At 47.4% G+C, this 27,113-nt stretch overlaps 1 protein-coding gene across 2 annotated transcripts; it reads left to right on the top strand.

Annotated features, from left to right (window-relative positions):
* The first annotated feature begins 4,067 nt into the window (after window positions 1-4,067).
* LOC119396141 (heat shock 70 kDa protein) lies at window positions 4,068-26,530 on the top strand. 2 transcript variants are annotated; one of them, XM_037663241.2, is made up of 4 exons: window positions 4,068-4,329; window positions 20,116-20,408; window positions 25,026-25,107; window positions 26,410-26,530. In XM_037663241.2, the coding sequence occupies exons 1-4, from the start codon at window positions 4,068-4,070 to the stop codon at window positions 26,418-26,420; spliced, it is 648 nt and encodes a 215-aa protein (XP_037519169.1). In that variant the 3' UTR covers window positions 26,421-26,530. The 2 variants fall into 2 exon arrangements, with proteins under 2 accessions (XP_037519169.1, XP_037519170.1); XM_037663242.2 differs by lacking the exons at window positions 25,026-25,107; window positions 26,410-26,530 and adding an exon at window positions 22,352-22,444.
* Window positions 26,531-27,113: the final 583 nt, after the last annotated feature.

The following is a 27,113-nucleotide window of genomic DNA, read 5'->3' as shown; positions in this document are numbered from 1 at the left end:
TAACTCATGTCCTGTTGGATTACTCATTTTTCTGTGTTTACATGTTCGAAGTTATAATAGGTGACATATTTTGTGGAATTTCAATTTTTATCTTTTTCTGTATTTTATGCCTCGCTTGATAAGAAGGAAGGAAAAATTCGGCAGATCCCACGTACCGCGGGAGTCGATATTATGCGAAACATGCGCGGGATGGTGACTGTGGCGTAATTTTTCACATTGAGCGAAACGTTACGGAATGACGCGATAGAAACGTGGAAGTGCCATGCGCGCACTCATAAGTTGAAGAGTCGCATATCTATTATATAACCAGTTGTTTACATGCAGTTGCGTAACGATGCAGATAGCAGAATGGGTGTTACCATCACCAGACGCTGTAAGCTGATATGTAGTGTTTATATTCTTCAATACTGGATAGCACGAATCCGAACACGACAAAGAAGGAACACAGATGCGCAGGACAGGCGTTACTGGCAACTAAGCTTCATTCAGGAAAGTTTCGCTAGATATACACAGCCGAGTGGCACACGCAGGCGCACTGCTCGTACGTTACAGTCACAGTTGCAGTTGTCACAGTTTTTATGCTTATACTTGTCCGTTGTGACGGAGAACGCACGCAGGCACGCACGAACCCGTGTGCATGTGTGGAAGGGGTTCTTGGCAGTTCTTGAACAAGGTCATCGTGATCAGTGAGTCCCAGCAGCTGGACCGGACTTGTTTCGGATCCGGTCATGATCGTGGCTACGAGGGGTCTAAGTGCAGTGAAGTGCGAGGTATAGTACAGCTGGTGAAAATCTTGGATGCCTCTTACGATGAAATGATCTATGATGCCTCCTGTCCTCGACGTGGCAGCGAGGTCTTTTATTTCCCTGTCCACATCCAAGCCATCTTTCACGCAGTATAAGGACCAGACGTTGTTCGATCATGATAAAGTAATGTTGAAGGCACCGGTAATGATGAGAGGCCTGGTTCTCTCGGCAGATTTATTGTAGGAAGCATTGATCCCGATTTTTGCGTAATCCACGTGGTCCACGTTGCGGACCACGCGGACGAGTGGATGGTATTTGAGCGTCTTCCAGGGCTGTTCTGTCTTCAGCTTCCTCACTTTCCTTGCGTCCGCCGCGGTGGTGTAGCGGTTACGGTGCTCGGCTGCTGACCCAAAGGTCGCAGGTTCGATCCCGGCCGCGGCGGTGGAATTTCGATGGAGGCAAAAATGCTAGATGCCCATGTACTGTGCGATCTCGGTACACGTTAAAAATACCAGATGGTCAAAATTTCCGGAGCCCTTCGCTACTGCGTCTCTCATAATGATATCCTGGTTTTAGGATATAAAAACCCAACAATTATTATTATTACTTTCCTTGCGTGTCAGTGTGTGTGTGTTCGCGGTTACTGTGTTGGTTGAGACACTGTATAACCTGTGGCATATAGCCGCAAAACATGAACTCTGTTATGCGGGTATGTGCCACACATGACTGAGAGAAAGGGTTTCATGACGTACGCGACAGGTATTTCGCGTTATTCATGTCATGACCAGTGGATCGTGTTCGTCATACACTGATCCCCTGCTACGCGAATTTTGGTATACTACAATTTATGGAGGCGACCTAGAGAGCGCCCAGACGTAGGCGGCTAGATAGATAGATAGATAGATACGTAGATAGAAACGGCCAAAGTGCCTGAGGTTCGCTAAGAAATGCTTCGCATTTAATAGCCGTGCTGCCATAAAGGCACTATCCTCTCTTATACATCATTTTAGTAAAAATAGTTAGATCAACCTGCGTAACATGTATTTTCTGAAACAGTACGTTGAGATAAAAAAAAAAAAGAAAACCCCTTTTCAGAATCTAATGGGAACGAGGTTTTTGCCCTGCTGCATGATAAGAACGAAGTGGATCGCAAGAATCCGGTTTATGACCTCTTTTACGAGCAGTGTAAAGCGATGCATCTATGTAGAGTACCTATGTGACAATATGCTTTCTGTGTGCAGATAAGCCTAGTGCAATATCAGGTGTTGCATTGCGCGAAATGAATAGAAGGATGACGCCTATATACAAGCCAAAGCTTCGATGGCAAATCAGTGCTGCCGAAGCTAAGCTGAAATGAATGTATAGAGGAAAATATAAGAGATGCTGCCTTGTGGTGGAGAATAGGCCAGCCCAGATTTGCATTCTTTAGTCATCATTGTTGCCAGAGATAACGTCTAAGAGAGTATGTTGCTATCTGAAGTACAAAGAATCGGATCTGCGGTCGAACGTATGGCGCACACAAAAGCTTGGAATTGCATGATCGATATATCGTGTGGTAAATCATTGACGTAAATTCAAGAAATAGGCGAAGGACAGGAGGATGGATGAAGTGCATCGCATTGAAAAGCGACCAGCGTGTCGAGGTTCAAGTTACCCGCTGGTTAAACTTTCAACCTTTCAACTTTCAACAAACTTTCAACAAATTCTTTCAACAGTGGTGACAGTAGGTAATTTATTCACTGTGAAGCTGTGATGGGAAAGACGTTGAGGCGGTGGCATCATGATATTGGCGTAATAAGGATGACACAAATAAGGACACAAGAAGAGGTCCGAACCCTTAACTTGTCACGTGACTAAAATCACAAGATCACCTAACAGCTAGCCACGTGACATGTTCCCGCCGACACCACGTGACCCGTGCGTAGTTTGGGTAACCGACCGAAACCCGAGAAGGATAGCCAAGGCTACCATACTTAGTACTACTAGCAAAAAGTTAGCATCTCTAGCAAAAGCTTGCCATCACTCGCAAAAACTTAAAAAAAGCTAGGTCGAACACTAGCTCCGCTATTTGTTCCTGCTTTGCGCCACCATATCATAAAAAATGCATAATTCATTATGTCACTCTATCCAAATGTGGCACTTGTGAATCCTCTTGGCTGTGGCTGTGTGTATCTCTGCTTGTTTGCGTGCGAGGAAAGGGGCTGCACAGATGAAGGCCGCGCTACACGTGCAACTACGCAGGCGGCCCTTCAACTGGAGCACTACAGCGAATTCGACGAAGGGCTGATCGGAGCAGACGATGGCAAAACAAGTCTCGATTACCGGATGTTATGACGGCCCAAGCTCTCCCGAGATTACTGAGATGTGCCGCCAGATCCCGCCAGATCACTGAGCAGTGCTTGTTGTTCTCCAGGAAAGCGAATTTTGCTTCGACTTGCGTCAGTATACCCGCAGTCGTAGCTCAGTGCATTGTATTTGCGCTGCTCAGACCGAGATCACGGGTCAACAACAGTCGCGGCGGTCGAAGTTTTAGAAAGGCATGTGCTCAAAGAAAAATGGTGTACTTATATAGAGGGGCGCCCTAAATAATTTGCAGTCTCAAAAATTAATAATTCCCAGTATCCAGACGCAAAATTTTATAATTATACTTCAAAGTGCAAATAATAAACGTAGATTCACCGTTAAAGCAGCCAACACTGCAAGGTGTGACCATTTTAGCATCTGCAGTGACAACGGAGTTTGTGTGGTTCATTTGCAAGCCCCCCCCCCCCCCGCACACACACACACACAAAAGTACGTTTACATTTACTATTCTCCCAGCGGTCAGTTATGAATTGACAGACAGACATTCTAGAGGGTTCCGTACACTTCCATGACTGTTACTCTATTATGCTGCTCCTTGTGCCAGACGAGAGCGTATATTAGTCACACATTAGCAAACGCTGAACATCATTTATCCAGCACTATCCAACATTACCAATCATTCGAGGGTTTTATGCAGAATAGCCAATATGAACCATCGTTTAGCGAAATAAGGCAACACTTGCTGACTCCCACATATGTCATTATTTAGCCAATACTTGCCAACATTATTTTGTGTTAACGAATGCTTGTAGTTATCGAGCAGGTACGTTTGCCAGGGCACCACCGCGCACTGCTTGCCCTTCACCGATCGGCGTTCAGCTTTCGTTCACCACTGGCGGGATGGTACACTAAAATATTCGCTAACATGCAACAAAATATCTACACCGTTGGAGCACTTCCTTCCAAGCACGGCGCAGGCTATCTCACTCAGTAGCTGCTTTTGTTGATCTAAAATTAATGTTTGAACGTTTCGTATACTGCTTGCAACACGATGATATGCGAACAACACAATCGGAGTTCAACCGCCATTTCCGGATAGACGAAACTTCCGGGAAGCTGAGTGTTTTTCCCGTGGATGCCACACATGGCTCCGCCTCTGCGGCGATAGGCGATTCCGTCCTTGCAAGTCAGCCGCGTGCTATCTGCAAAGTTTCAGGCAAGGCCTCAGAAGATTCCGGCATGGACACCAAGTCGGTGGCATTCGCGCTGCTGTGCACACGTAAGTGTAACGCACCACTTTTAAATGCGTTTTACATTTCTGATAAGAATTACTGTGCTCTTTCACAGTATGTTGTTGTTGTTGAGGCATTCTCTCTAGAATGTGGGGCCTTAGGCCGGTATAAGTGAGCCATCAGAAGCTATAACTATACAGCAACACGTTGAAGCGCGTGAATTGAGGGTATAAGCCAACAGAAACAGAAAGGCAAGACATGACAGAATTCCGAGGTACACTTTTGAGTATTGCCGCGATATGAATTTCACCGAAAAGCTTACTTCTGCGCACCACATAACTGCCTGTAATTAAATATCCCTACAATATACCTCGCCAAGGTACCGCCCTTACGTCTTACCGATTTTAGATATGTTCAAAACCGGTGTTATGATTTAGTCAGTCCAGCAGTAAGTCCTTCAGGTGACTGGATACGCTCAGAAGGTAATTGAAGAAAACTGCATCAAGGGCATTTAGTCCTTGCAGCTTTTAGGCTGATTGCACGAAGACTTTCGTAACTATCTCAGCTCAGCGATTGCACTTAGACTAACTATTTTAGCAGTAGCTCATTGGCTATCCGAGCTTCAGTCCAATCTCCAGTCATGTTTTCCTATTTACGGTAAAACCGCACTGTCAGAATAGGCATGGGCTGATAGTTCCGTGTGTTCTGATGGTTCTCAGGATATATGGTCGAAAACAGCACAATACAGCTTTACTTTTGCCAAACTAGATTTTTGGCGTAAGAACCTCACTAATGGTATGACTACAATGCATTTATTAGCCATTGTATTCCGATGCAGCATAGTATTAATATGACCGCTGAGATTGCCAATATACACTATTTACAGGCACCTTGACTCTGCATCATAACAGAGGGCCGAGAGTACAACAGATACCAATACGGTCGATGAGAACATCGTTACGCGTCCTATGAGCAGATATTGACCGCGCCTCCATCGCACTTCCGTTCTGATAGCAGCGGAGCAACGTTGCAGATCGCCGTGATATGCCCACAGACGGCGCATCGAAACTTCCTTCTAAATAAATGAAGTTTGATTAGGCTTTGAGGCGTTAACTGAAAAAAAAACGACAAAAAAAACCTAGCTATATCTGCATGAAATACTCCTTTGGTTGACATACGGAAAGAAAGACACACAGCTAGAAATAAGGCCATAAGAGATATTCACTGTGAACAATACGGTCTACAAGCATGCCAGCCTTAAGCAATAACCTTGACACGTAGCGTGACATCTCGTGAGTTTTGCAGTCGCTAAGCTGAACAGTGCAATATGAGATACATAGCAAAAGTCTGAGGAATAGTTGTGACCCCAATTAATCATTAATCGGGCTTTTAGAGCGTGCATATGTGTGAGCGCTGTTGTATGCGGCGACATTGAAGTCCGGCTACCCTGGCTCGGCGTCCAAGTCACGACACTCACCAAAGTAATCGGCAGCACCCACAGCCCATAAATTCCGTATACCGGGTGTCCCAGCTATTTAGCGAAGGGTTAAAAAATACAATATTAGAGGCAGGCGAGTGAAATGAGTTGCAAATTGCCGACAGCCACCTTGCGCACTACAGACAACTTTTTGTTTTGTAATTAATTAATTAATTGTTAATTGGTATTTAACGAAATTGCTAAATATTGATTTTAGGCAAGAAATGCGACTCGCAAAGTTCGAGAGCGTCTTCAGAAACCCCCATTGCATTATTTGCGATGAAGAAAGTCTCACGTATAACATTTTTTTTCCAAGCTACAATGAAAGCCCGCGATATACAAAATAAACCACGTAACTAGCGCATTCGCGCGCAGCGAAGGTGCTCTCAGCCGTGGTTTGAGCGAACGAAATCAGCTGCGGCCGCGACCCGCCGGGTCCGTTGCTGCGGTAGGCCGATAACTTAACGATGGTTTCTTGGCCCGCGCCCGCTACAACTTGCACCGTCACGCGCGTCAACTGGCTGACGCGGACGGTGCAAGTTGGCTGGGACTGTAACCAGAATAGATATGTCACCGGCACAAACAATTATCAATACCTTTTGACAGCTATAATGGGCCACAGAATATCAATAAACGAGTGACATAAATTCGCGTGCACACATTTTGTCATTGTACCGATAAATATAAAGGTAGTGAAATAATATACCTGCATAAAATTTAACAGCAAAAATAATAAAAGGGGCGAAAGTCTCGAGAATTTGGGAAACGAAAAGGGTAAAAAGGAAACGGCGGCAATGGCGAAGCACTGCGCAGGATAACGGCAAAAGTCACCAGCACGATGCAACTTATCCGACGCATCGCGAATAAACACGCGGGCATGCGCGAAGGCAGCGTCATACGACTCATACAAGCCTTCGCCATTTCTCAAATAACGTACACGGCACCGTTTCACAAATGGAAGGTTGCGGAAAAGGACAAGCTTAACGCCCTCATACGCAAGACGTACAAATTTGCGTTGGGACTTGCGCCTGGAGTTAGCACCAGCAAACTCCTAGAACTAGGCTTGCATAACACGCTCGAGGAACTCGTGGAGGCGCAACAAATGTCCCAGCTCGAGCGCCTATCCAAGACCCGCCCGGGCCGACACGTGCTCGAAAAACTCGGCATAACATACCACACGCAGCATGGCATCAAGGTCGAAATTCCAAGAGCAGTACGCGAGCGAATATACGTTCCGCCATTGCCTCGCAACATGCACCCCCAGCACCACACGGGACGGCGTAAAGCCAGGGCACAAAGCATGAACCAAAGCTACTCCAACGACAAGGAAGCGGTTTTCACAGATGCAGCCCGTTATCCAGACAGGAAGAGTTTCGTGGCGGCAGTTACCAGCCATCGAGGCAAATACCTCACGAGCGTGACCGTGAACACTGCACACGCCGAAGCGGCAGAGGAAGCGGCTATAGCACTGGCCCTCACACAGACCAAGGCCACGTACGTGATCAGCGACTCACAAACAGCGATTCGCAATTTTGCGAACGGGCGCATCTCGCAAGAGGCGTGCCACATACTACAGCGACATCCCGTACATCCAGGAGAGGTCGACTTCGATAACCGAAGGCACTTGCTGTGGATACCGGCACACACCGGACTGAGCACCCCAAACGAAGCGGCTCACCGTGTTGCTCGAGGCCTCACTCACCGAGCATCACCGGAGGAACAAGAGCCCCCGCGGGGTACGGCAAACGTCTGGGCGTGGGAGGATCGTATGACCAGGTTTCACGATATCACGACACACTACCAGTTACAGAGACGCGTATACCCATCCCCTCACGATAGGCTAAACAGGACGCAAGCGGTACACTACAGACAATTACAAACAGATTCGTACAGGAACCCCAGACTCATGCACGCCATGTATCCAGATATTTACACTACAAACAGATGCAGCTCGTGTGGCGAGGTTGCCACGCTTAGCCACATGTTGTGGGAGTGTCAGGGCTTAATAGACAAATCGAACAGTGCCGATTCATCCGTCTCTTCCACCGCCAGCCTCCGCTCGCGCTGGAAGACCGCACTGCTCAGCTCGAACCTGACAGCACAACTCTGGGCCGTCCAGCGTGCCGAGGAAGCCGCTTCGAGACAAGGTCTCGGAACCGCGTCCGCGGTGGGTGCCCAGGCCCAGTAAAAAGACGCCGGACTCAAATCTCATTGATTTGACAATAAAGTTTCCGTTCTTCTAGCATTTAAATCGATACAAGTAAGTGCTGTAAATTTACAGACACGATTTTCGACGCTTTCGTTCGTGGTGGGAACGAAAACCGGATTGAATGATTCTAGCAGTATCTTTTTACGATGAATGGCCTAGAATACGCACCTGTTTTGACAGCGGAAGATTAGGAAGAGTATCAGCGTGACACTTAGGGTTGTTAAAGCTGTATCTGAACGGCGTTTCGGTTTGTTAAACGTACTGTAATTTGTAGACAGAACACTCGAGTAAAGAAGGCGCTTGTTTGTTTCACACGACAAACTTGAAATTATCTTTAATTTTATAGTCGTTATCGGAAGCAGTGCTTTTAGCAATGTGTGGCGTCGTCATATGCGCACAAACCAAGCACTGTGCTTTTTTGAAAGTTCGACTACCCACATTATGAGGAACTCCCGTTTTAGATGAAGTTAGGATGGTATGCCGATTGCTAGATTACCCGTGGTGTTCTTCAGACGCAGCACAGAGATTGTTAAGCTGTCCATGGCCTTCGCCTATATAATCCGTTTTGCTCATGATGACCACGCCACCACCTGTGTCAGCTGGCTTTTTCACGATATCACAACGTGCAGCCAGTGACCTGACAGCCTTCCTTTCTTCTGACGAGATGTTTGATTTAAATAAGCTTCGCTTTTGGTAAGCAGAAGGACGTCTCGGTGGACGTTGTCAATATACACGGCTAAGTGTTTGTAACGCTGGGCCGGAGGGTTCCAACTGTCCTTAGAAAGCATAACTGGCTGCATGTCACTAGTGGGCGGACGGTCATGCAAATATTGCCGTAGGTGCATGTTCCGTGTTTAGAGTCTTTTAAAGGATGCTAATAATGATTTTGAACAATACGTGTAAGATCTAAAGAGGTTCGCCTGCGCATTTCATCCCACTGGGCAACATTTTTAGCTGACATGTGACTCGTAAATGCTTTTACTGAAAGACTGCTCAGTCCTCTTAGGGCAACACGACCCACTAAGTATGCACGGAGAGTAGAAGCATGCGGCTCGTTTCGGATGTGCTTATTCCACTATTTTCCTGAGCTTCAAGAACGCACTACAAGTATTTGCCTTTCCGGTACAATGCTCACCTTCTCAGATCGTAGGATTCTTGTTCACTCCTCGAGTCTGTCGGAAATTGGTACGCACGGTGCTTTGCGTTGCAGGTAAGGGTATAAGTTGTAGTCTGGTCACTTGGGTATCATTTTCCATTCGTCACTGTGCACACCGATCAAGAGGAAAATCTCGTTTTGCTGGCGGGCTAAATGAAGACATGGTAACACAAGCCAGTAGATGCACTGGCGGGATCCGGTCCGTTGTGCTACATTGTCCGGTGTTTGGGAGGCTTGGGTGATGTTTCGGTCGGCTCGTTGAAAGCCGAGTTCTCGGAAAAAAACTACGCTGGTGATGGTTGCTGTGGTAACGGTGACTTACTGATGGGAATTCACTGGGAGAAAGAAAACTTGAGGCCTTGACCAGCTGGCTTGCTGACAGCCGAGCGCGTGCTGGCTCGATCGGAAGGGAAGGAGCAGTGTCTTCCCAACGGAAGAAAATGCGTTGGTACTACTGAAGCACAGTCTCTGGATACGCGTAGCTATTAACGCGACGCCCTCAAAACTAGGATGGATGCCATCAGCAACGAGAACGGAGGCGGAAGAAAACCATTTTAATCAGTAATCGATGAAGTTGACGTAACTGGAATCTCGACAGAAGTTTTGCAGCAGGCTGCTGAATGCACAGGCCTCACGTCTGCACTAACGAACAAACATTTTTTTTTCTCGTACGTGAGTGCAAGAAAGAAATGTTTCCACGCGTGTATTCCGGTTTATTCATTAGTGCGCATGCTTATAATCCTGTTGTCTTTTTTTGCCATATGACACGTCCTGTTCACACGTGCGTTTTTAACAGTAGTTTTTGAGCCAACTGCAGTGCTATGATACGCCATTGTTCGTTTTAAATGCTGCTACTATTGCATGTGCACATCACTACGATGAAGGCTGGTTCCCTTGAAGACTAGGCTCAACGTATACATGCCAAAGTTAGCTGTCGTGCTCAAGGAATTAGCTTCACACATATACATAATAAGATATTGGTGAACAGTCAGGCAGCATTCTTCTGAGGACACTGCAATAAACGTGCGTCTGGCTTTTTAAAAACGTAAATACTTTTTCATGTTATAACCTCAAAACATTGCTCGCGCTGCCTTAACTAGCGTAACGTGAACAATGAGAACAAAGTGACAGCACTAACAGCATATTTTTATTTTAACAGTAGAACGTACGATGGCAGTGAGAATAACCTCGTCGCATAGTGCTCTGACACAAAGTGGGAATGCTCAGACAATAACCACTCTCATGGAGTCGTTGGCGCAAATGTGCTGACGTCTCTACTTGCAAGTTGCGACGTAAAGCATATACCTCGAGATTAACAAGACATATCTCAAGATATGCGTCAAGATAAATAATAAAACTTACTTCCAGACTTACGTCCAGCAATTTGCCAGTGCGTCATATATTTCAGCGGCGTCTCTTAGGGCCCACGTGATTCTTTATATATACATGAATTACATTACATTATGAGGGAGCGACACGTCCCAAAGAAAGTTTATGAAAATTTTATTGACTCAATGTGTCCAAAATACCGTGTAAAAACAGAAAATTGTGACGTCGAACTGACACTAAGATCGGCGGTAAATAAAGAAAAAGGTAGCTTCGACATTCACTTTCATTCATTATAACGCAAGTTAGCGAAATTGAAATTCTCGAACAATAATTTTAGTATAAACTTATTAATTGTTTCACATTTGGTCGCCTTAAGAAGGAGATATACCATTGGCGGTGGCCTAGCGGTTATGGTGTTCGACTGCTGACCCGAAGGTCGTGGGCTCAAAACCCGGCCGGCCGTATTTCGATGGAGGGAAAATGTTAGAGGCCCGTGTGCTTAGATTTAGGCGCACGTTAGAGAACTCCAGGTGGTCGGTATTTCTGGAGCCCTTTCCAACGACGTCTCTCATAACAATCTCGTGGTTTTGGAACATAAAACACCAGCAATTAGTATTATCAAGAAGGAGGCATAGTTTGTGTAGTTCGAACTAAACGGAAAAATTAGCCAAGCGAGGTTACATAAAGGTGACATGAATTTTCTGTACGTGCTTAACAAAAGCGCTCGCCCTGTACGAAAATGTTGCGAGAAATCCCCATCCCTCATTAAGAAAATGCATCATTCTGTCGTGGTAGCGAGTAAGCACAAGGATAATCGGATTGTTGATCACCGCTTACAAGACCCATTAAGAAATTAAAGCATTAGTATCTTTGATTGACTCACACGAAGGCTGATGATGCACTTGCCATTGTATTTGAGAGAGAGCAAGAAGTTTCGAAAAACTTCCTTATCGAACCTCGAAAGGAGAGGTATAGATCCACGTGCCGCTGTATGCTACCGACTGATAACTGTTCAGTTCCTGCAAACGTCTCTTTTCCTGTACTGGGCTGCGCAAGCAAGAGGCACTGCCTTGTTCACGTATTCCCGCATGGCTTTTTCGATACGGGCGATGTGAGTTACTGCTCTTTTTATTTAAGTGCGAGTGGGATCATTGTGTAATATGCTGCCCTGAACAAACCAGTACCCGTGATTCTTGTATCGTTCTTTTCAACCGATCACGTCGCTTGCACCTGCGCGCACTGTCGATCCAAGTGTAGAATGTACCAGAGGACAGATGCGAGTGCACAAAGAAGAGTACAATTTACGAACAATAACTGAGGGTGAACGTATTGTTGTGGCGCCATGCATGTGGAACTGCCTAAAGAGGCTCAAAACCCGTTTTAAAAGCAATGTCTCAATTTATATTTAACTCTTTACATTTTTTCACACATTAAAGGAGCCCTGCAAAACTTTTCTAAGTAATCGTCGAATAACATCATTAAAACAGCTTATGCCTCACGAATAAACTGCCCCAAAATCCCTGTAACTTTGCTGTAACGAGCAGAGCTACAGAGATTTGTCGCACGCTTCAAGCGCTTTCTCTCTCCTTTCGTAATAGCGAGCGCGCTGAAAGCTACGCAGGGAGGGCGATGACAAGGGGGCAAGAAGATCGTTCTTTCATCAGCGCGCGTCATGACCTTGAGCACTTTGTTTTTTGTTTTTTTTTTTTTCGAACGCGCGGCTTATTTTCAGCGGGATCGCGAGCGCACGCGCGGACACGTGGCGGCATCCCGTGGCGGCCACGGTAACTATGCAGCTCACGATGTTTAAGTCAGCCAATGGCCGTGGACTTTGGGTTTATGACGCGTTCATTTGGCTTTATGACATCATTTGTCAAGAAGAAGGAACAATTTCTAGCTGACTGAGACTGAATCGTAAATTCCAGGCCTCGTGCTGCACTAAAATGTTTGGTTCGCCTGTTTGATCGCCTCGGCTGCCGATCGTCGGCTTTTTCTGACCATGCTGAAAAAGTGTTGCAGGGCGCCTTTAAGTTTCCTCGTCAAAGTATGGCATTCCTTATAATGCACAATTTCAGCTTCCCTTTTTTTTGTACACATTCTTTTCTAGTTTTCATTAACGCATGTGTTTATGTACGGTTTGTATATAGAAGATGACATCTGCCATTTTTGTGTGTCACTTGTATGTTATCTCCTCTTGCTCGCCGTGCTCTTTACTCTAGAAGCACAGCGAGGCATATCATATCTCGCCTTAAATTTTTTTAAGAATGGTAAAAACGCGCTAGAAACAGCGGCACAAATTAGGCGCACACACGCACACACATATCGCTACCTTCAACAGTTTATTTTTGTGATTCTAACACTGCCTGTACATATAGCATAACATGAGCAAATGCGTTGCGCAGTGCGTGTGCCTTTTTGTGTCGTTGTTAATATTGCGCTTTTACCATTCTTAAAAGGCCACTCACCACCCCTCGTTCAAAGACAAGGTAGTGGTTTCCTCCTCGCCTAGGCTACCCTTCCTACAGGCCTTATGTCCCCATCGCCACTTATTTCTTAAAAGCACGTGTGCCATGTCTGCACTAAGCGTTCACCCTATCGAGATTTCGCGCTTGTCGTCTACACGCTGTGATGTCCGTTTGCGCAGTCACAAACACAGAAAATGAAGTGAAATCATTTGATCACGTACGATATTGCCATGTGCCTTTCTTTATCACTTTTGGTGTATTCGGTTTTCGGCCACAATGACTGTCAGCAACGCTCAGCGCGAACCGCGCCTCATTGTTCGAGAACCTTCGCGACCATTGTAGATCGTTTTGTTAAGATTGCGCGGAAGAGGCGCACACTCGAGCTTATTCTAGAATTTGCACGACAGCCAGCGATAACGCTGGAATATTCGACGGCACATGTTTAAATGCTGACGCGCTTCACCGCTCGTCAGTTGATCGACGGACGACGCCCTGTTCGCCGCTATCATTGTACAGCGTGTATTGCTGTAGTTCTAGTTCTCATTTTCTGGCCACAAGTTCGGCCAAATAAACAGTTTCATCCTGTAAACGCCGACTGCTGTCTTCGTCGACGTCACGACCACGTGACATCTGGTGGAGGTGCTGATGCTTCCATGATCCGGACGCCCCCGCGAAGCGCTGACCCAAGCCCAAGCCGCGAGGAGGACGACGGCAAAGAAAACCCGGATCGTCGAACTAGCCGCCGGCAGCTGGGACTCAAGCCAGAGTACGGACCTCTTCCCGGCAACGCCAGGCAACCTAACGCCGTGACCTCGACTGTAACGATGACCGACCCAGTAGCTCCAACATCGATCCGGCTGCATCAGCCCCGGGAGCCGCCAACCTTCCACAGGTCGTCGCTCGAAGATCCAGAGAGCTGGCTGGAAAGGTACGACCGGGTCGCGGTTTTCAACAATTTGACAAGTGAAGACAAACTACGGCACGTGTATTTCGCGCTAGAAGACACGGCTCGGACATGGTTCGAGAACAGAGAAGCCACGCTGACGAACAGGGACCTTTTTCGCGCCGCATTTTTGCACACCTTCGGCAGCGTCGTCCGCAAGAAAAAAGCCGAAACGCTGTTGGAGACCCGTGTACAGCTCCCGAATGAAAGCATCGGGATGTACACTGAAGAAATGACCCGACTGTTCCGGCACGCAGACCCGGCTATGTCCGAAGAAGAAAAGCTTCGTTTCCTGATACGGGGAGTGAAGCAAGAGCTCTTTGCCGGACTTGCACGCAACCCGCCCAAGACAGTCGCGGAGTTCAGTTCGGAGGCCACAACGATTAAAAAGGCCCTAGAAATGCGTACGAGGCAATACAACCGCCGTATGCCGACGACGAACTACGGGGAAGCACATGCGCTGGGCTCCGACGACTTGCGTGAGACGATAAGGGCGGTCGTGCGCGAAGAGCTCCGAAAGATGTTTCCTGCATCGCAACCCCAAGTGCATTCCATAGCCAACGTCGTTCGCGAGGAAATTCAGCATTCGCTGGGAGTTGCTGCACCGCCGCCACCTGCGCCGGAAGCCATGAGCTATGCTGCCGTTGCACGCCATGCTGTCGCCACTCGGGCTATCACCAACGCCCCGCGCCATCGCAGTTCCGTCGCCAGACACCGCCGCCACCTCCGACGCCATCCCGCCCGCCCGCAGGCCAAAGCTACACCCCCCGAAAGACCGACGTTTGGCGCGCCCCTGACAACCGCCCGCTCTGCTACCACTGCGGGGAGGCCGGCCACACATACCGCCGCTGCCAGTACCGACAGATGGGGCTACGCGGATTCGCCGTCAACGCGCCGCGCCCGCAGCCAGGCGAACGGCCTCGCGACATCGACGACTACCTGACCGGAACACAGTGGCAAGAACGACGACCTTCCCGCTCGCCGTCGCCCGGCCGCTACATGTCACCGCACCATCGGCAGCACACTGGCCCAAACCGGGGCCGGTCGCCTAGCCCGTATCCGGGAAACTAAGGGCAGCAACCGATGGAGGTGCGGTTGCTGTACGACGAAATGCCGAAGATCCTCCGCGGCCGCTGACGACGACTACGCGACGAGACCTGCCGAACACGACGCGAAGCAGACGAAGCCCTGACGACGAAACCTCGGTCCCTGAAGAAGACCTGTCGACGCGACGTACAAGCAGCGGGACAAGCCGACCTAGCCGTGACACGACGCCGCGATTTAACCGCAACGCAAGACGACGGATTAGCGACCTCGACGTACTATTGGACGGCCACAACGTCACCGCTCTCGTCGACACTGGAGCCGACTATTCCGTCGACAGTGGACCATTCGCCAAAAGATTGAAGAAAGTTAGGACCGCTTGGCAAGGGCCCGAAATCCGGACCGCTGGGGGCCATCTAATAACTCCGGCTGGAGTCTGCACCGCAAGAGTCACCATCAATAACCGGACTTATCCTGCGAGCTTTGTAATCCTACAGCATTGCTCCAGGGATGTGATACTTGGGATGGACTTCCTAAGCCACCACGGCGCCGTCATCGATCTGAGATCTGAGTCAATAACACTAACCTCAGAAAAAGCGCTGCTGCCACACACGACGCCAGGAAACCCCGTGTTGAATGTGATAGAAGAGCACGTCACCAGCATCATCATTTCCGTCGGAACTCAAGAACCCGCAGACCTTGAAGGTGTCATCGAGGGCGATCAGCACCTACTTCTGAACCGTCAGATTTGCGTCGCAAGAGGCATAGCCGAGCTGCGTGATGGCAAAGCTAAGGTAGTGCTGACAAACTTCAGCCACGAATATAGGCACCTCAACATTGGTACGACGGTCGCCTATATCCACGAATTCGTGGACGCCAGCAGTTCTTTCGCCCTCTTCGATGCTACTGAACCTGCTTCGACAGATCGACGAAACCAACCCGATTTCGACGTCAACCCGAGCCTCCCGAAACACAAGCAAGACCAGCTAAAAGCGCTGCTCCTACAATTCAAGGACTGCTTCTCGTCGTCGTCAAGAATTCGAGAGACCCCAGTCGCGAAACATCGCATCATAACAGAAGAAAGTGCCCGACCAATCCGTCAAAGCCCGTACCGAGTTTCGACGCGAGAACGCGAGGCCATCAAGAAACAGGTCGACGAAATGCTACGCGACGACATCATCCAGCCGTCCAAGAGTCCGTGGGCGTCACCTGTGGTGTTAGTGAGGAAGAAGGTTGGAACCCTTCGTTTTTGCGTCGAATATCGTCGCCTGAACAAGGTCACGAAGAAGGACGTGTACCCTCTCCCACGGATAGACGACGCCCAAGATCGACTCCATAACGCCAAGTACTTTTCGTCGATGGACCTCAAGACCGGCTACTGGCAAATCGAAGTAGACGAGAGAGACCGAGAAAAGACTGCCTTCATAACACCAGACGGCCTGTTCGAGTTCAAGGTCATGCCCTTTGGTCTTTGCTCGGCACCCGCAACTTTCCAACGTGTCATGGATACAGTGCTGGCTGGCTTCAAGTGGCAGACTTGCCTCGTGTACTTGGACGACGTAGTTGTGTTTGCCTCAAACTTCGACGAACACCTACGGCGGCTTGAAGCTGTACTTCAAGCAATAAAGAGCTCCGGACTCACCCTGAAGCCAGAAAAGTGTCGCTTTGCGTACGAGGAACTTTTGTTCTTGGGACACGTGATAAGCAAGTCCGGAGTACGCCCTGACCCCCAGAAGACAGTCGCCATCGCTACATTCCCGCCGCCTACCAACAAGAAGGCCGTGCGTCGATTTCTCGGCCTGTGCGCCTATTACAGGCGGTTCGTCAAAAACTTTGCCCGCATCGCCGAGCCACTTACTAACCTTACCAGGACCGACGTCGAGTTCAAGTGGGAAACGCCGCAGCGGGAAGCATTTGAAGAACTAAAACGACGCCTGGAGACGCCTCCGTTACTCGCGCATTTCGACGAATACGCCCAAACGGAAGTGCACACCGACGCAAGCAATGTAGGACTCGGCGCCGTTCTTGTGCAGAGGATTGACGGAGTGGAAAGGGTAATCAGCTATGCTAGCCGGTCGATATCAAAGGCGGAAGCAAACTATTCTACGACAGAAAAGGAGTGCCTTGCCATAATTTGGGCTACAACAAAGTTTCGCCCCTACCTTTACGGCAGGCCCTTCAAAGTTGTGATCGACCACCACGCCCTGTGTTGGCTAGCTAACTTGAAGGACCCTTCAGGTCGTCTCGCACGATGGAGCTTGAGACTTCAAGCTCCATCGTGCGACATTCGACATTACCGTCGTTTACAAGTCAGGAAGAAAACACTCTGACGCCTACGGCCTGTCTCGTGCCCCCGTGGAACCGCCGCCGCAAGACGACCAGGACGATGACTACTTCTTGGGAACCATAAGTGCCGACGACTTCGCTGAACAACAGCGATCCGACCCGGAACTCAGAGGCCTTATGGAATACCTCGAGGGCAAGAACGCCGTCGTTCCGAAAGTGTTCAAGCGAGCACTGGCGTCGTTTGTCTTAGGCAACGGCGTTCTCCGAAAGAACTTCTCACCGAATCGAGCCAAGTACCTTCTCGTGGTGCCTTCAGGATTACGGCCAGAAGTCCTCCAGGCCCTGCACGACGACCCGACAGCAGGACACCTCGGTGTTTCCCGAACGCTGGCAAGAATACAGGAAAAGTACTACTCGCCGCGCCTTGCCGCCGACGTCACTCGCTACGTAAGGACATGCCGAGACTGTCAGCGACGCAAGACACCGCCAACAAGACTAGCGGGCTTTCTTCAGCCGATCGAGCCACCTCGGCGACCGTTCCAGCAGATCGGGATGGACCTCCTGGGACCATTCCCAACGTCGACTAGTGGTAATAAGTGGATCATCGTAGCTACCGACTACCTGACCCGTTACGCCGAAACAAGCGCCTTACCTAGAGGCAGTGCCGCCGAGGTAGCGAAGTTCTTCGTTGAAGACATCGTTCTGCGTCATGGCGCCCCAGAGGTCCTGATCACCGACAGAGGTACGGCGTTTACTGCGGAACTAAGGCGATCTTGAGGCACAGCCAGACAAGCCACCGCCGGACCACTGCCTACCACCCTCAGACCAATGGCCTCACCGAGCGCCTAAATAAGACCATCGCCGACATGCTGGCCATGTACGTAGACGTTGAGCACAAGACGTGGGACGCCGTCCTTCCGTACGTGACCTTCGCTTACAACACGGCCGTCCAAGAAACGACGCAGATGACGCCATACAAGTTGGTCTACGGAAGAAGCCCGGCAACGACGCTCGATGCCATGCTACCCAACGTCACCGACGAAGAAAATCTCGACGCCGCCGCTTACTTACAGCGCGCCGAAGAAGCACGACAGCTCGCCCGCCTACGGATCAAGAACCAGCAGATGACTGACACCCGCTGCTACAACCTTCGACGAGGCCACATAGAATACCAACCCGGTGACCGTGTATGGGTATGGACGCCAATACGCCGACGGGGACTCAGTGAGAAGCTTCTTCGACGATACTTCGGACCGTACAGGGTACTTCGACGCCTCGGCGCACTCGACTAAAAGGTTGTCCCTGACGGCATTACTAACTCTCAACGGCGCCGTGCACGACCTGAAGTCGTCCATGTCGTGCGCCTCAAACCATATTACGCGCGTGAGCGAATCTGAGGACTGTCATTTTGCTTTATTATTGTGCTTTCTTTTTCTTATTGTCTATTGTACTTTGTTGCTTTATTCTTGTTATTTATTGTTGCATGCATTAGACTGTTCTGTTTTAAGCATCGGGACGATGCTTTTTCAGAGGGGGGCACTGCCATGTGCCTTTCTTTATCACTTTTGGTGTATTCGATTTTCGGCCACAGACTGTCAGCAACGCTCAGCGCGAACCGCGCTTCATTGTTCGAGAACCTTCGCGACCATTGTAGATCGTTTTGTTAAGATTGCGCGGAAGAGGCGCACACTCGAGCTTATTCTAGAATTTGCACGACAGCCAGCGATAACGCTGGAATATTCGACGGCACATGTTTAAATGCCGACGCGCTTCACCGCTAGTCAGTTCCCCCTGATCGCCGCTATCATTGTACAGCGTGTATTGCTGTAGTTCTAGTTCTCATTTTCTGGCTCAAGTTCGGCCAAATAAACAGTTTCATCCTGCAAACGCCGACTGCTGCCTTCGTCGACGTCACGACCACGTGACAATATTCATGCGAGGCAAGGAAGAACGGATGCGCGGTTGCATGGTAAAGTAGCGCAGGAGACAATTCACGTCTGATATTTCGCGTATATGGACCATTCAGGAGTGTGTTCTATATAGACGTCTCGGGAATAACTGTTCTGAGGTACGAAGTGCGCCAGAAAGACGAGAGACGTCAGGAGAGAATATTGTGCTTGTTTTTTTTTTTATTTTGAGATGCTGGTGAGAGGCCCTCTAAAATGGACTACCAATGTGCCCGGATTACCACCTTGGTTTGCTTTTATTAAGCCTCAGGCCCAGGATCCACATGATCGGCGGAACTACAGATACAGCTAATCTCTATTTATTGCTATAAACGCGCTAGGTTAGGCTCACGAACAACGACTTCCTCATTTAATGTTTCTTATTTATTTTACAGAGGGAACATCTCGCAGTGTCCTGTTAGCGCACAAAATTAAACACAGTGATTAATGCTTTACAAATCTCGCGTGTAACGTTAACTTTACTGTCGCACGAAGATTGAAAATGGCACAATCTGTCGTGCTCTGTGATGTAGCGGATGGAAGTGTTAAAGCCTTGGTCAGTGTCATATATACTGGACAGTTGCGGGTGCCACAATTCTCCTTGCTAGCTCTTAGATTTAAATCGAACAGGTGCGACGCTTTGAAAAAAAAAAACTCTTTCATCTCGCGTTCAGGCGTCATTGACTCTTCTGGAGGCCTTCTTCTTCGGGTGTCGCAGAAGGAACCATAAAACTCGTTTTAGGACGACTCTTTCTGTTTCTCATTTTTCGCCGTCTTTGTACTTGCTCGCATAAAGCGCGGCATCCGCCGGATCCACAGAATAATTTTCTCGGTAACAAGGATTACAGGTTTATATGCCGAAAAGACGAAACATCTTACAAAATATATCCTGTTCTGACTCCTACGGCGTTACTGAAACACTGCAAAACTTTTATGTGAAATTACCTGAGCCAGATGGCTTGCCTGTCTTTTCCTTAGTGCTCGCAGCCTGCGCCCAGCCGTACGATGGTGGCGTCCTCCGCGCACCTCGAGACTTCTATGAGGAGCGGCCACGTGGATTGGATCGTGGAGGTGGTCTAGAAAGAGAGTTTGGCAGTGGCCTCGAAAGAGAGTCAGTCGGTGGCTATCCAGGTGGATATCGAGACCGAGGCCCTGAAAGGTTTCCACAATCCGCATCGGGAAGCTATCCCGGTAGAAGGCCGGCAGGACTGCCAAGTCGGGACGTCTACCCGGGAGGCTTGCCGGGAGGAACCAGCCCGACACTTTGCGGAGTAAGTGATGAGCTGCTCAGAAGTGGCAATACATGAACACGACTACAGTGCGCCACAGTCAGCGCAGTTAGGACAGCATGTAGAAACACCAGAGGACCTGTTGTGAGGATACGAGGTTATATGGCTACAAGCGGCGTTGGCTAGCACTCCCATGTTTACATGCACAGAAATACCCAATAAAGTGAACAGGAGAACGACCGTCGCTGTAGCACAACTGGTAGCGTGCAAGACGCGTTATCCGAAGGTTGCAAGTATGGTCCCTATCGGCTGCATGGTGTTTGAAGAGCCAAGCTATTATGGCTCGGCGTAAAATGTGTGGCCGTGCACGAAAACTATCATCATAATGAACGTGTATGTGCTACAGAATTTGGGCGAGTCCCACTACTCACCTCTACGGCGTGGCCTGTAATCACCCTGATGGGTGAGGGAACGAGTACAGAGAGAGAAAGAGAAAGAAATAGAGAGACAGAGAGACATAAGGAAAGCGAAAGAGAAAAATTCTGGCCGAAAGAAAGTTCTTCACGAGGCGGGATTCAAACCCGCGTACCCCCGATCCGAAGTCGAGCGTCCTAACCACTCGGCTATCCAGGCACGCTTGTAGCGCACAGCATAGCCTTGTACAGCATAGTGTGGCAAGGGGGTGGGTAAGGGAGGTGAGCCAGAGGAGGATTGATGTGATGTTGGTGAAGAGGAAAGAAAGAAGGAGGGGAGTGGGTAAAGCGTAGCACAGAAAGAATTAGAAAGCGAGAAATATCTAGAACGAAATGCAGGAAGAAAAAGAAAGAACATCAATAAAGGAGAAAGAAGCAGAGAGAAAAAAAAAGATGAAAAAGAAAGAGGAATCAAGCGTCGCGTCGTCTAGCGACAGACACCGCACCACCTGGCCAAGCCGCGCATGCACAGTAGCTAAGCCGCGCCCACTGACGCAGACATCGCGCGCAACATCTATAGACCATTTTGTGGACGCCTTCATGTGCCGCCATCTTGGGCTGATAACGTTTCAGTTTTTTATCCGTATCAAACAAACAGAGAATGCTACGGTGAACTCACATGCACGAAAACGGTTGGACGTTTCATGACTATGATGATTTCATATGACGACCTAGAAAACCGGCAAAACATTCATTTATCAGCCCAAGGTGGCACCGCCCATGAATCGAAAATAAAATCGTGTATAGTGCATATCCCCCGCTCTATATTGCATAGCTTGATTGCGCCTGATCGTGTCCGGAGAGTCATGGCGCGTCCTAAGAAAGTGCGTACTTCCGAGGAGGAAGCCGCGCATCTCGAAGCTACACGTGTCGGTCGACGGGGAGTACGAGCGGCGACGGGTTCGTGCTTCGCTGTGCCAAGCTTTACGTGACTTAGTGGAAACTGCTAGCATTGCTTTCGTGCACTTTTATTTCTTTACACTTGTATTATAATTACTACACTACAAATGAAAGATTGCAAATAATGTCCCCTACGCCTTCCATGACCTCATTGTCTGTTGGTTTCATTGAGTTGTGTCAAAGGAAACGAGACCTTGGTCTATTAACCTTTCGTTCAAGAATAGCCAGAACCATTCGCGCATATTCTGGCACTAGCATTGTTCGATTGCTCGTTCGCCAATTTTGTTGCTTCGAGAATCAGGGCTGCGTGCTAAGCGTAGCATGCACTCTCGTGCTAACCCCAATTTTTCTGTTCTTCCTATGAGGGCCTACCACATCCCAGGTACATGAACGAAAAATTTAATTGACGTTAATGAGGCGTGTATTAATTTATAACTCACTTTAATTCATTTACGAGGTTGTTTAAACTGTTTGTGCCAATTAGACTCGCCAATCACCTCGGTATGAAGAAATGGCCTGCGTGCTTAGAGCCTGAATTTATTTATTTATTTATTTATTTATTTATTTATTATTTATTTATTTATTTATTTATTTATTTATCGTGCCCTCAAGGTTTTCAAGCATTGCAAAGGAAAGGGCACCTACAGATATACTATCGAGTGCCCTTCACAGAAAAGGAATTGTAAGTAAAAAATGCATTGAATCGAAAAAGTACGTGGTATTGTGAATGTGACGAGGTACAGGTCATAACTGTCTACACTCTCTTGTGCATCTTCTATTAAATACTCCCTCGTTGGATAAAGCTTGGTCTTTTCCACAGAAGTTTCCCGGCGCAAAAGGTAACTAGAAGATGAGGTTATTGCACACTGGTGCCAGACAGAGGCCTAATTTATTACGACTAGACACAGAAGAAATAACTTGGAAGCGGCTTTCAAACTCACCATGTTGCACCCCGGCTAAAGTATTTACACCAGCACACAATCATAACTTCAGCACTGAAAATTCCTCTGAAAACTCGAATGTATTTATTACATTGACCACTACTTTACTGCATAAATGTTTTACGGTATTATACTTTACCACTTCTACTGCCTGTGACCCGAACGAAACATGGCAATATAGTAATATTCGCTCACGTGCTACATTATTTCGATATTTTTTCTTCTGCTTAAGGACGGGGCTTGATCCAGAATTGATTATTTTCTTGGCAAGTGACTCACTATATGAAACACGGTATAGCCGGTGGGCATCATAACCTACTGCCGTAGTTCGCGTGCGTGTGTGCACTTCCCCAACTTTCGTGTGGTTCTAATTTCTCTTACTATGTTTCCTAATTTTACAATAGAAACTGGATTTCCCATTCTAGTTTCTCGCTATGCCGTTCTCTATTCTGTCGTCACTCTGTATCTAGTGCTTGCTTCTGGTCACACACAAAACTGGTTTCAATCTAGCCAAGGGGCCGTCCCTGACGACCGAAAATGTGCGGAAAGTACACTTCGAACGCTGTCACATTCACTTTGTCTCTCTCTCTCGGTCATTTGTTAACATGTCCTAAACTTGTGCCCCTCCTCAAGGAGCGGCAATAAGGCAGGACAGAATGCAGAAATGTGCCACACAAAGGCGCCCCCCACCCCTACCTCACATTTAAGAAAACCATTCCAACGAACCGCGATTTAGACTACCTTTTATCCACAATCTCAAGTGAACAAAAGTGTAAAGGTTTCCTACGCTTGCGAAAAATAAATGCTGCCGCTTTGCCAGATTTACAAGCAAGAGGTAGTGCGCGCACACATGTTACTGCTGCATTTTGTTTAACTCTTGGTATTTCAGTATTGTAACAGGATTGACAGTACGAGTAGATTATAACGCGTGCTGTGTAAACAGGTTCATTTAGGGGTCGCAGCAGTTTAAGTCCAGGTGTTTTTTTTTTATTATAAAGATCTAGAAATACAGCGGCATGTCTCTCATTTGGTTGCGAGCTGGAAAACTCCGAACAAATTTCCGAGCCTTGTTTCTTTCTTAATCGACTCAACGTCTGCCTGTATGTCGCGTGCCCTGCAGGGCTTGTCAGCATCTACGTTTTCTATGCTAAACATGCAAAAAAACGGACCTTTCATCTCAGAGCATCATGAAAATGTGCTGATGCATGAGGCAGTTAAAATTTGTTGTAAAAAACAAACAAACAAACAAACAAATAGATTCCATCGAAATGTTACCAGACAAAGTGTATTGAACTGTACTAAAGCAACGGCCACACAACGTGATGTAGAGAGACACACGCTTTTTGATCGCAGTAAGATAGTGGCCAGCCACGATGCGGAGAGATCATACGGTCCTTTATGCATTTGGCTAAGACGACTCGAAGACGAAACCACCTCCTCCTTTTTCGCCTTTTCTTATTTTTTTTACTTCTCCGTCGATTGTATTATTCATCCCATCCTCCCGCGAAAGCTCTCTGCACATATCATGATTTCGCACTGCCTCCGGGATCGGAGGCGTTGCGAGTTTTCTGCAACTCGCGTAGTTTTGCACTGCCTCCTGTATTGGCTCACCTTTGTCGAAGGGACGATGTCGTGTGATGATGTCGTAATGACGTCATCATGACAAAATCTCTGATCACGTGACTTTTTGCATCAGTCTTGTTGACGCCGCCACCGCCGATGGTCAATTTTCGCGCGTTTAATGATGCATTCGAGGCTATTCCTTTAAAAGCTTTGTGCTTTCGTAGATGCTTCGCTTTAAAGATGACACTTCAAAGTAGCCGCAATATCAATTGTAGCAGCTTAGAAGTAAGCGTGTTTATGCTTTGGCGTGGACAGCTTGCTCGTGAGAACTAGGAAAGTATTGAAATTAAATAAATAATTGTTATAATATTTCTAAATGACTCTTACATTTGAAGATATAAATGGAATAATGTTATCTTAAGTTGTGTGGCCTGACCTAATTAGGACGCAATAAGGCATACGAACGTACAAAGTAATAATAAAAATTAAGAGAAATAGAAGAGGTCAGTACAGATCCTCAGGATACATTGTCGGTATTCTAGAAAAGAACAATAAACAAAATTGTGGAAATCTTTCACGTTGGTAAAAACGTTTGATATGGCGCCAGAAGAATAATATCAGAACATATTCAGTACTTTATTGGTGGCTGGGGTGGTGACAGTCGAAATTTAAAAATTATGGGAGCAGATTTACCGTTGCCTCATGCAAGGGGGTTTCAAAAAGGTGTTACTGCTGGTGATGATGATAAAAAATGCTGTGGTTATTCTTACGTTGCATTTCAGGGGAGCGTATGTCCCATCGGAAGCCGTTGTGTGTCGCAACGGAACAGTTGTGTGCGGAAACCATGCTACCCCACCAAAATATGTGAGTGGATGCAACATTTTTATTCACTGCCACATAGGCGACACAAGCGCTATGCCAGAAACAACTTTTACGTAGTAGATAAGAAATCATACAACGATACTCCTCAGCCAAATAAATTGTGTTTTAGCTCTGAAAAGTAGCCGCTATGCCATGCAGTGCTTTTCACAAAAGTTGGGAATACAATGAGAAAAATACGCTTTTCTCTTTTTGTGTACTGCGGTTTTCTTATCTAATGAACACATAACTCAATATAATAAGATTTTTAAATTCATTACCTCGTATAGTATTTTAGCAGGTTCTTTACCATTCAGTGTTGTAATTTTCTTCAGCATTTTACTGTTGATTACACTCTTGGAATTGATAATTCTCCCATCATTCTACTGATGCTTTTTTTAGGGGCCGAAAGGTTTTGCTTGCTAATAGGTGAATGTATAGACATGCTAGGAAGTTATATATTTTAAGGGTATTTTTGTCGGCCAATCCTCAAGCGAAAAAAAAAAGCCAACGATGTAGTAGGCCTAGATAATGTAGTGCTGGCAGAACACTCCTTATACTCTCACGATGTAATACGACTGCCCTATATCCTCGCTTCGCTGATCAACGAATGCTACTGAGAGCCGGGCGTGTCAAATGCCGGAAGCGGGTGTTTTGCGATGACTGTCGCAAGCGGTAACATTTGCCAGCGAGTCCGTTTCTTCGTAATTGCCGGTTTTGCTTTGTTTATATGAGGAAATGTTTCAATGAAAAATCTTCTTTTCTTATATTGTGCACAACATGTTCCACTTACATTAACATTCGGATTTCCACTGTTCAATGTACCCTGTCCGCTGCTGTCCAGTAGGTGGCAGCCACCTCGGCAATTTTTCTTTTTGTGGCCGCTCTTTTCTCCCACAGCCCCTCCCTCCTCTCACCCCTAAAAATAAAATAGACATTTGATTTTGTTTGCACCGATACTTTACCCAATCGTTACAAATGGTTTATTTGGACAATCAATGTGTACTTCGTGGCATGGAAAAGAAGAATGGTACCATTGATGCATTTTATAGATTTGCACCGCAGCCTGACTTTGACGTTACTATACGTTAAGTCACAACTATATATTCATACTAGAAGGTGTGAACACCAAGTTTCATACAACTCTTCCGTGCAGAGCTGCCGACCACCATTTTTATAAAATAAAAGAACGCAGTCGCAAGCTCAGCGTTGAACTGTAACAATTTTCTTGATAACTGCATTGTGAGAGTAGCACCAGAACAGTGTAGCATGACCTTGATAAATAACTCGTGGCAATTTGTTTTGCAGGTGTTTCCTAGGACATATACGACTGAGCGGGCCTAACGAATAAGAGCCACACCTCCTCAGCGAATACAGGGAAATTCATCGTCCCGCCTTTGTTGAACGGAAATAAACAAATATACTAGAATGCTGCATACAATGACACTTTACGCGAAGTAAATCAGCACTGAACTAGTGCTACTGAACCAACAACAGGTTTGTGTTTTGGACTTCTCAATTTGTATTCTAAGAAACAGTGTATAGATTGAGGATGTGGCGATTTGATTGTGATTGCTGCTCAGTTCCCTCATTGGCAAGTGTAGAATTGTTTCTCAAGGGATCTCCGTCTGCTTTTCAAAACAAGGCTGTTCCAAAGTATCTCGGGAAGTAAAAACTTTGAGGACGCTTGAGCTTCGACTTCAAGAGTAGAACGCAATAGAAAGCAATAGTCGGGCCCAGGCATCTCGACTGCCCGCCTGCAGGTCTTCGCTTCTCGGTGGGCACATCCGCCGTGCCGCAAGGAAAGGAAAGTCAGTGCGCGCAATATTGGCTGTTTCAAAATATCCTGGAGTGTCCACTGCAAGTGCAATTGCCTAGTGGCCACTACGTCATAATTCTTCATTTTGCAAATTGGCGAAGCACGCACTACGCGTAAGGCAACACCTGCACGTGCGCAAATTGCTGGTGCCATTTTTGATAATGATCATTAATTATACCTCAGCGCGTTGTAA

Source organism: Rhipicephalus sanguineus, chromosome 6 (genome assembly GCF_013339695.2).
Source record: "Rhipicephalus sanguineus isolate Rsan-2018 chromosome 6, BIME_Rsan_1.4, whole genome shotgun sequence".
NCBI classification, from domain to species: Eukaryota; Metazoa; Arthropoda; class Arachnida; order Ixodida; family Ixodidae; genus Rhipicephalus; species Rhipicephalus sanguineus.
The sequence above is the reverse complement of the archived record's forward strand: the minus strand, read 5'-3'. Positions and strand labels throughout refer to the sequence as shown.

Bases quoted from the DNA above. Each gene is read 5' to 3' on its own strand.
- LOC119396141 (XM_037663241.2), top strand. From the start codon at position 4,068: ATGTTTGAACGTTTCGTATACTGCTTGCAACACGATGATATGCGAACA. The intron at 4,330-20,115 runs GTAAGTGTAACG...TCTTTTCCTTAG, and splicing joins ATTCGCGCTGCTGTGCACAC to TGCTCGCAGCCTGCGCCCAG. The intron at 20,409-25,025 runs GTAAGTGATGAG...GTTGCATTTCAG, and splicing joins CCAGCCCGACACTTTGCGGA to GGGAGCGTATGTCCCATCGG.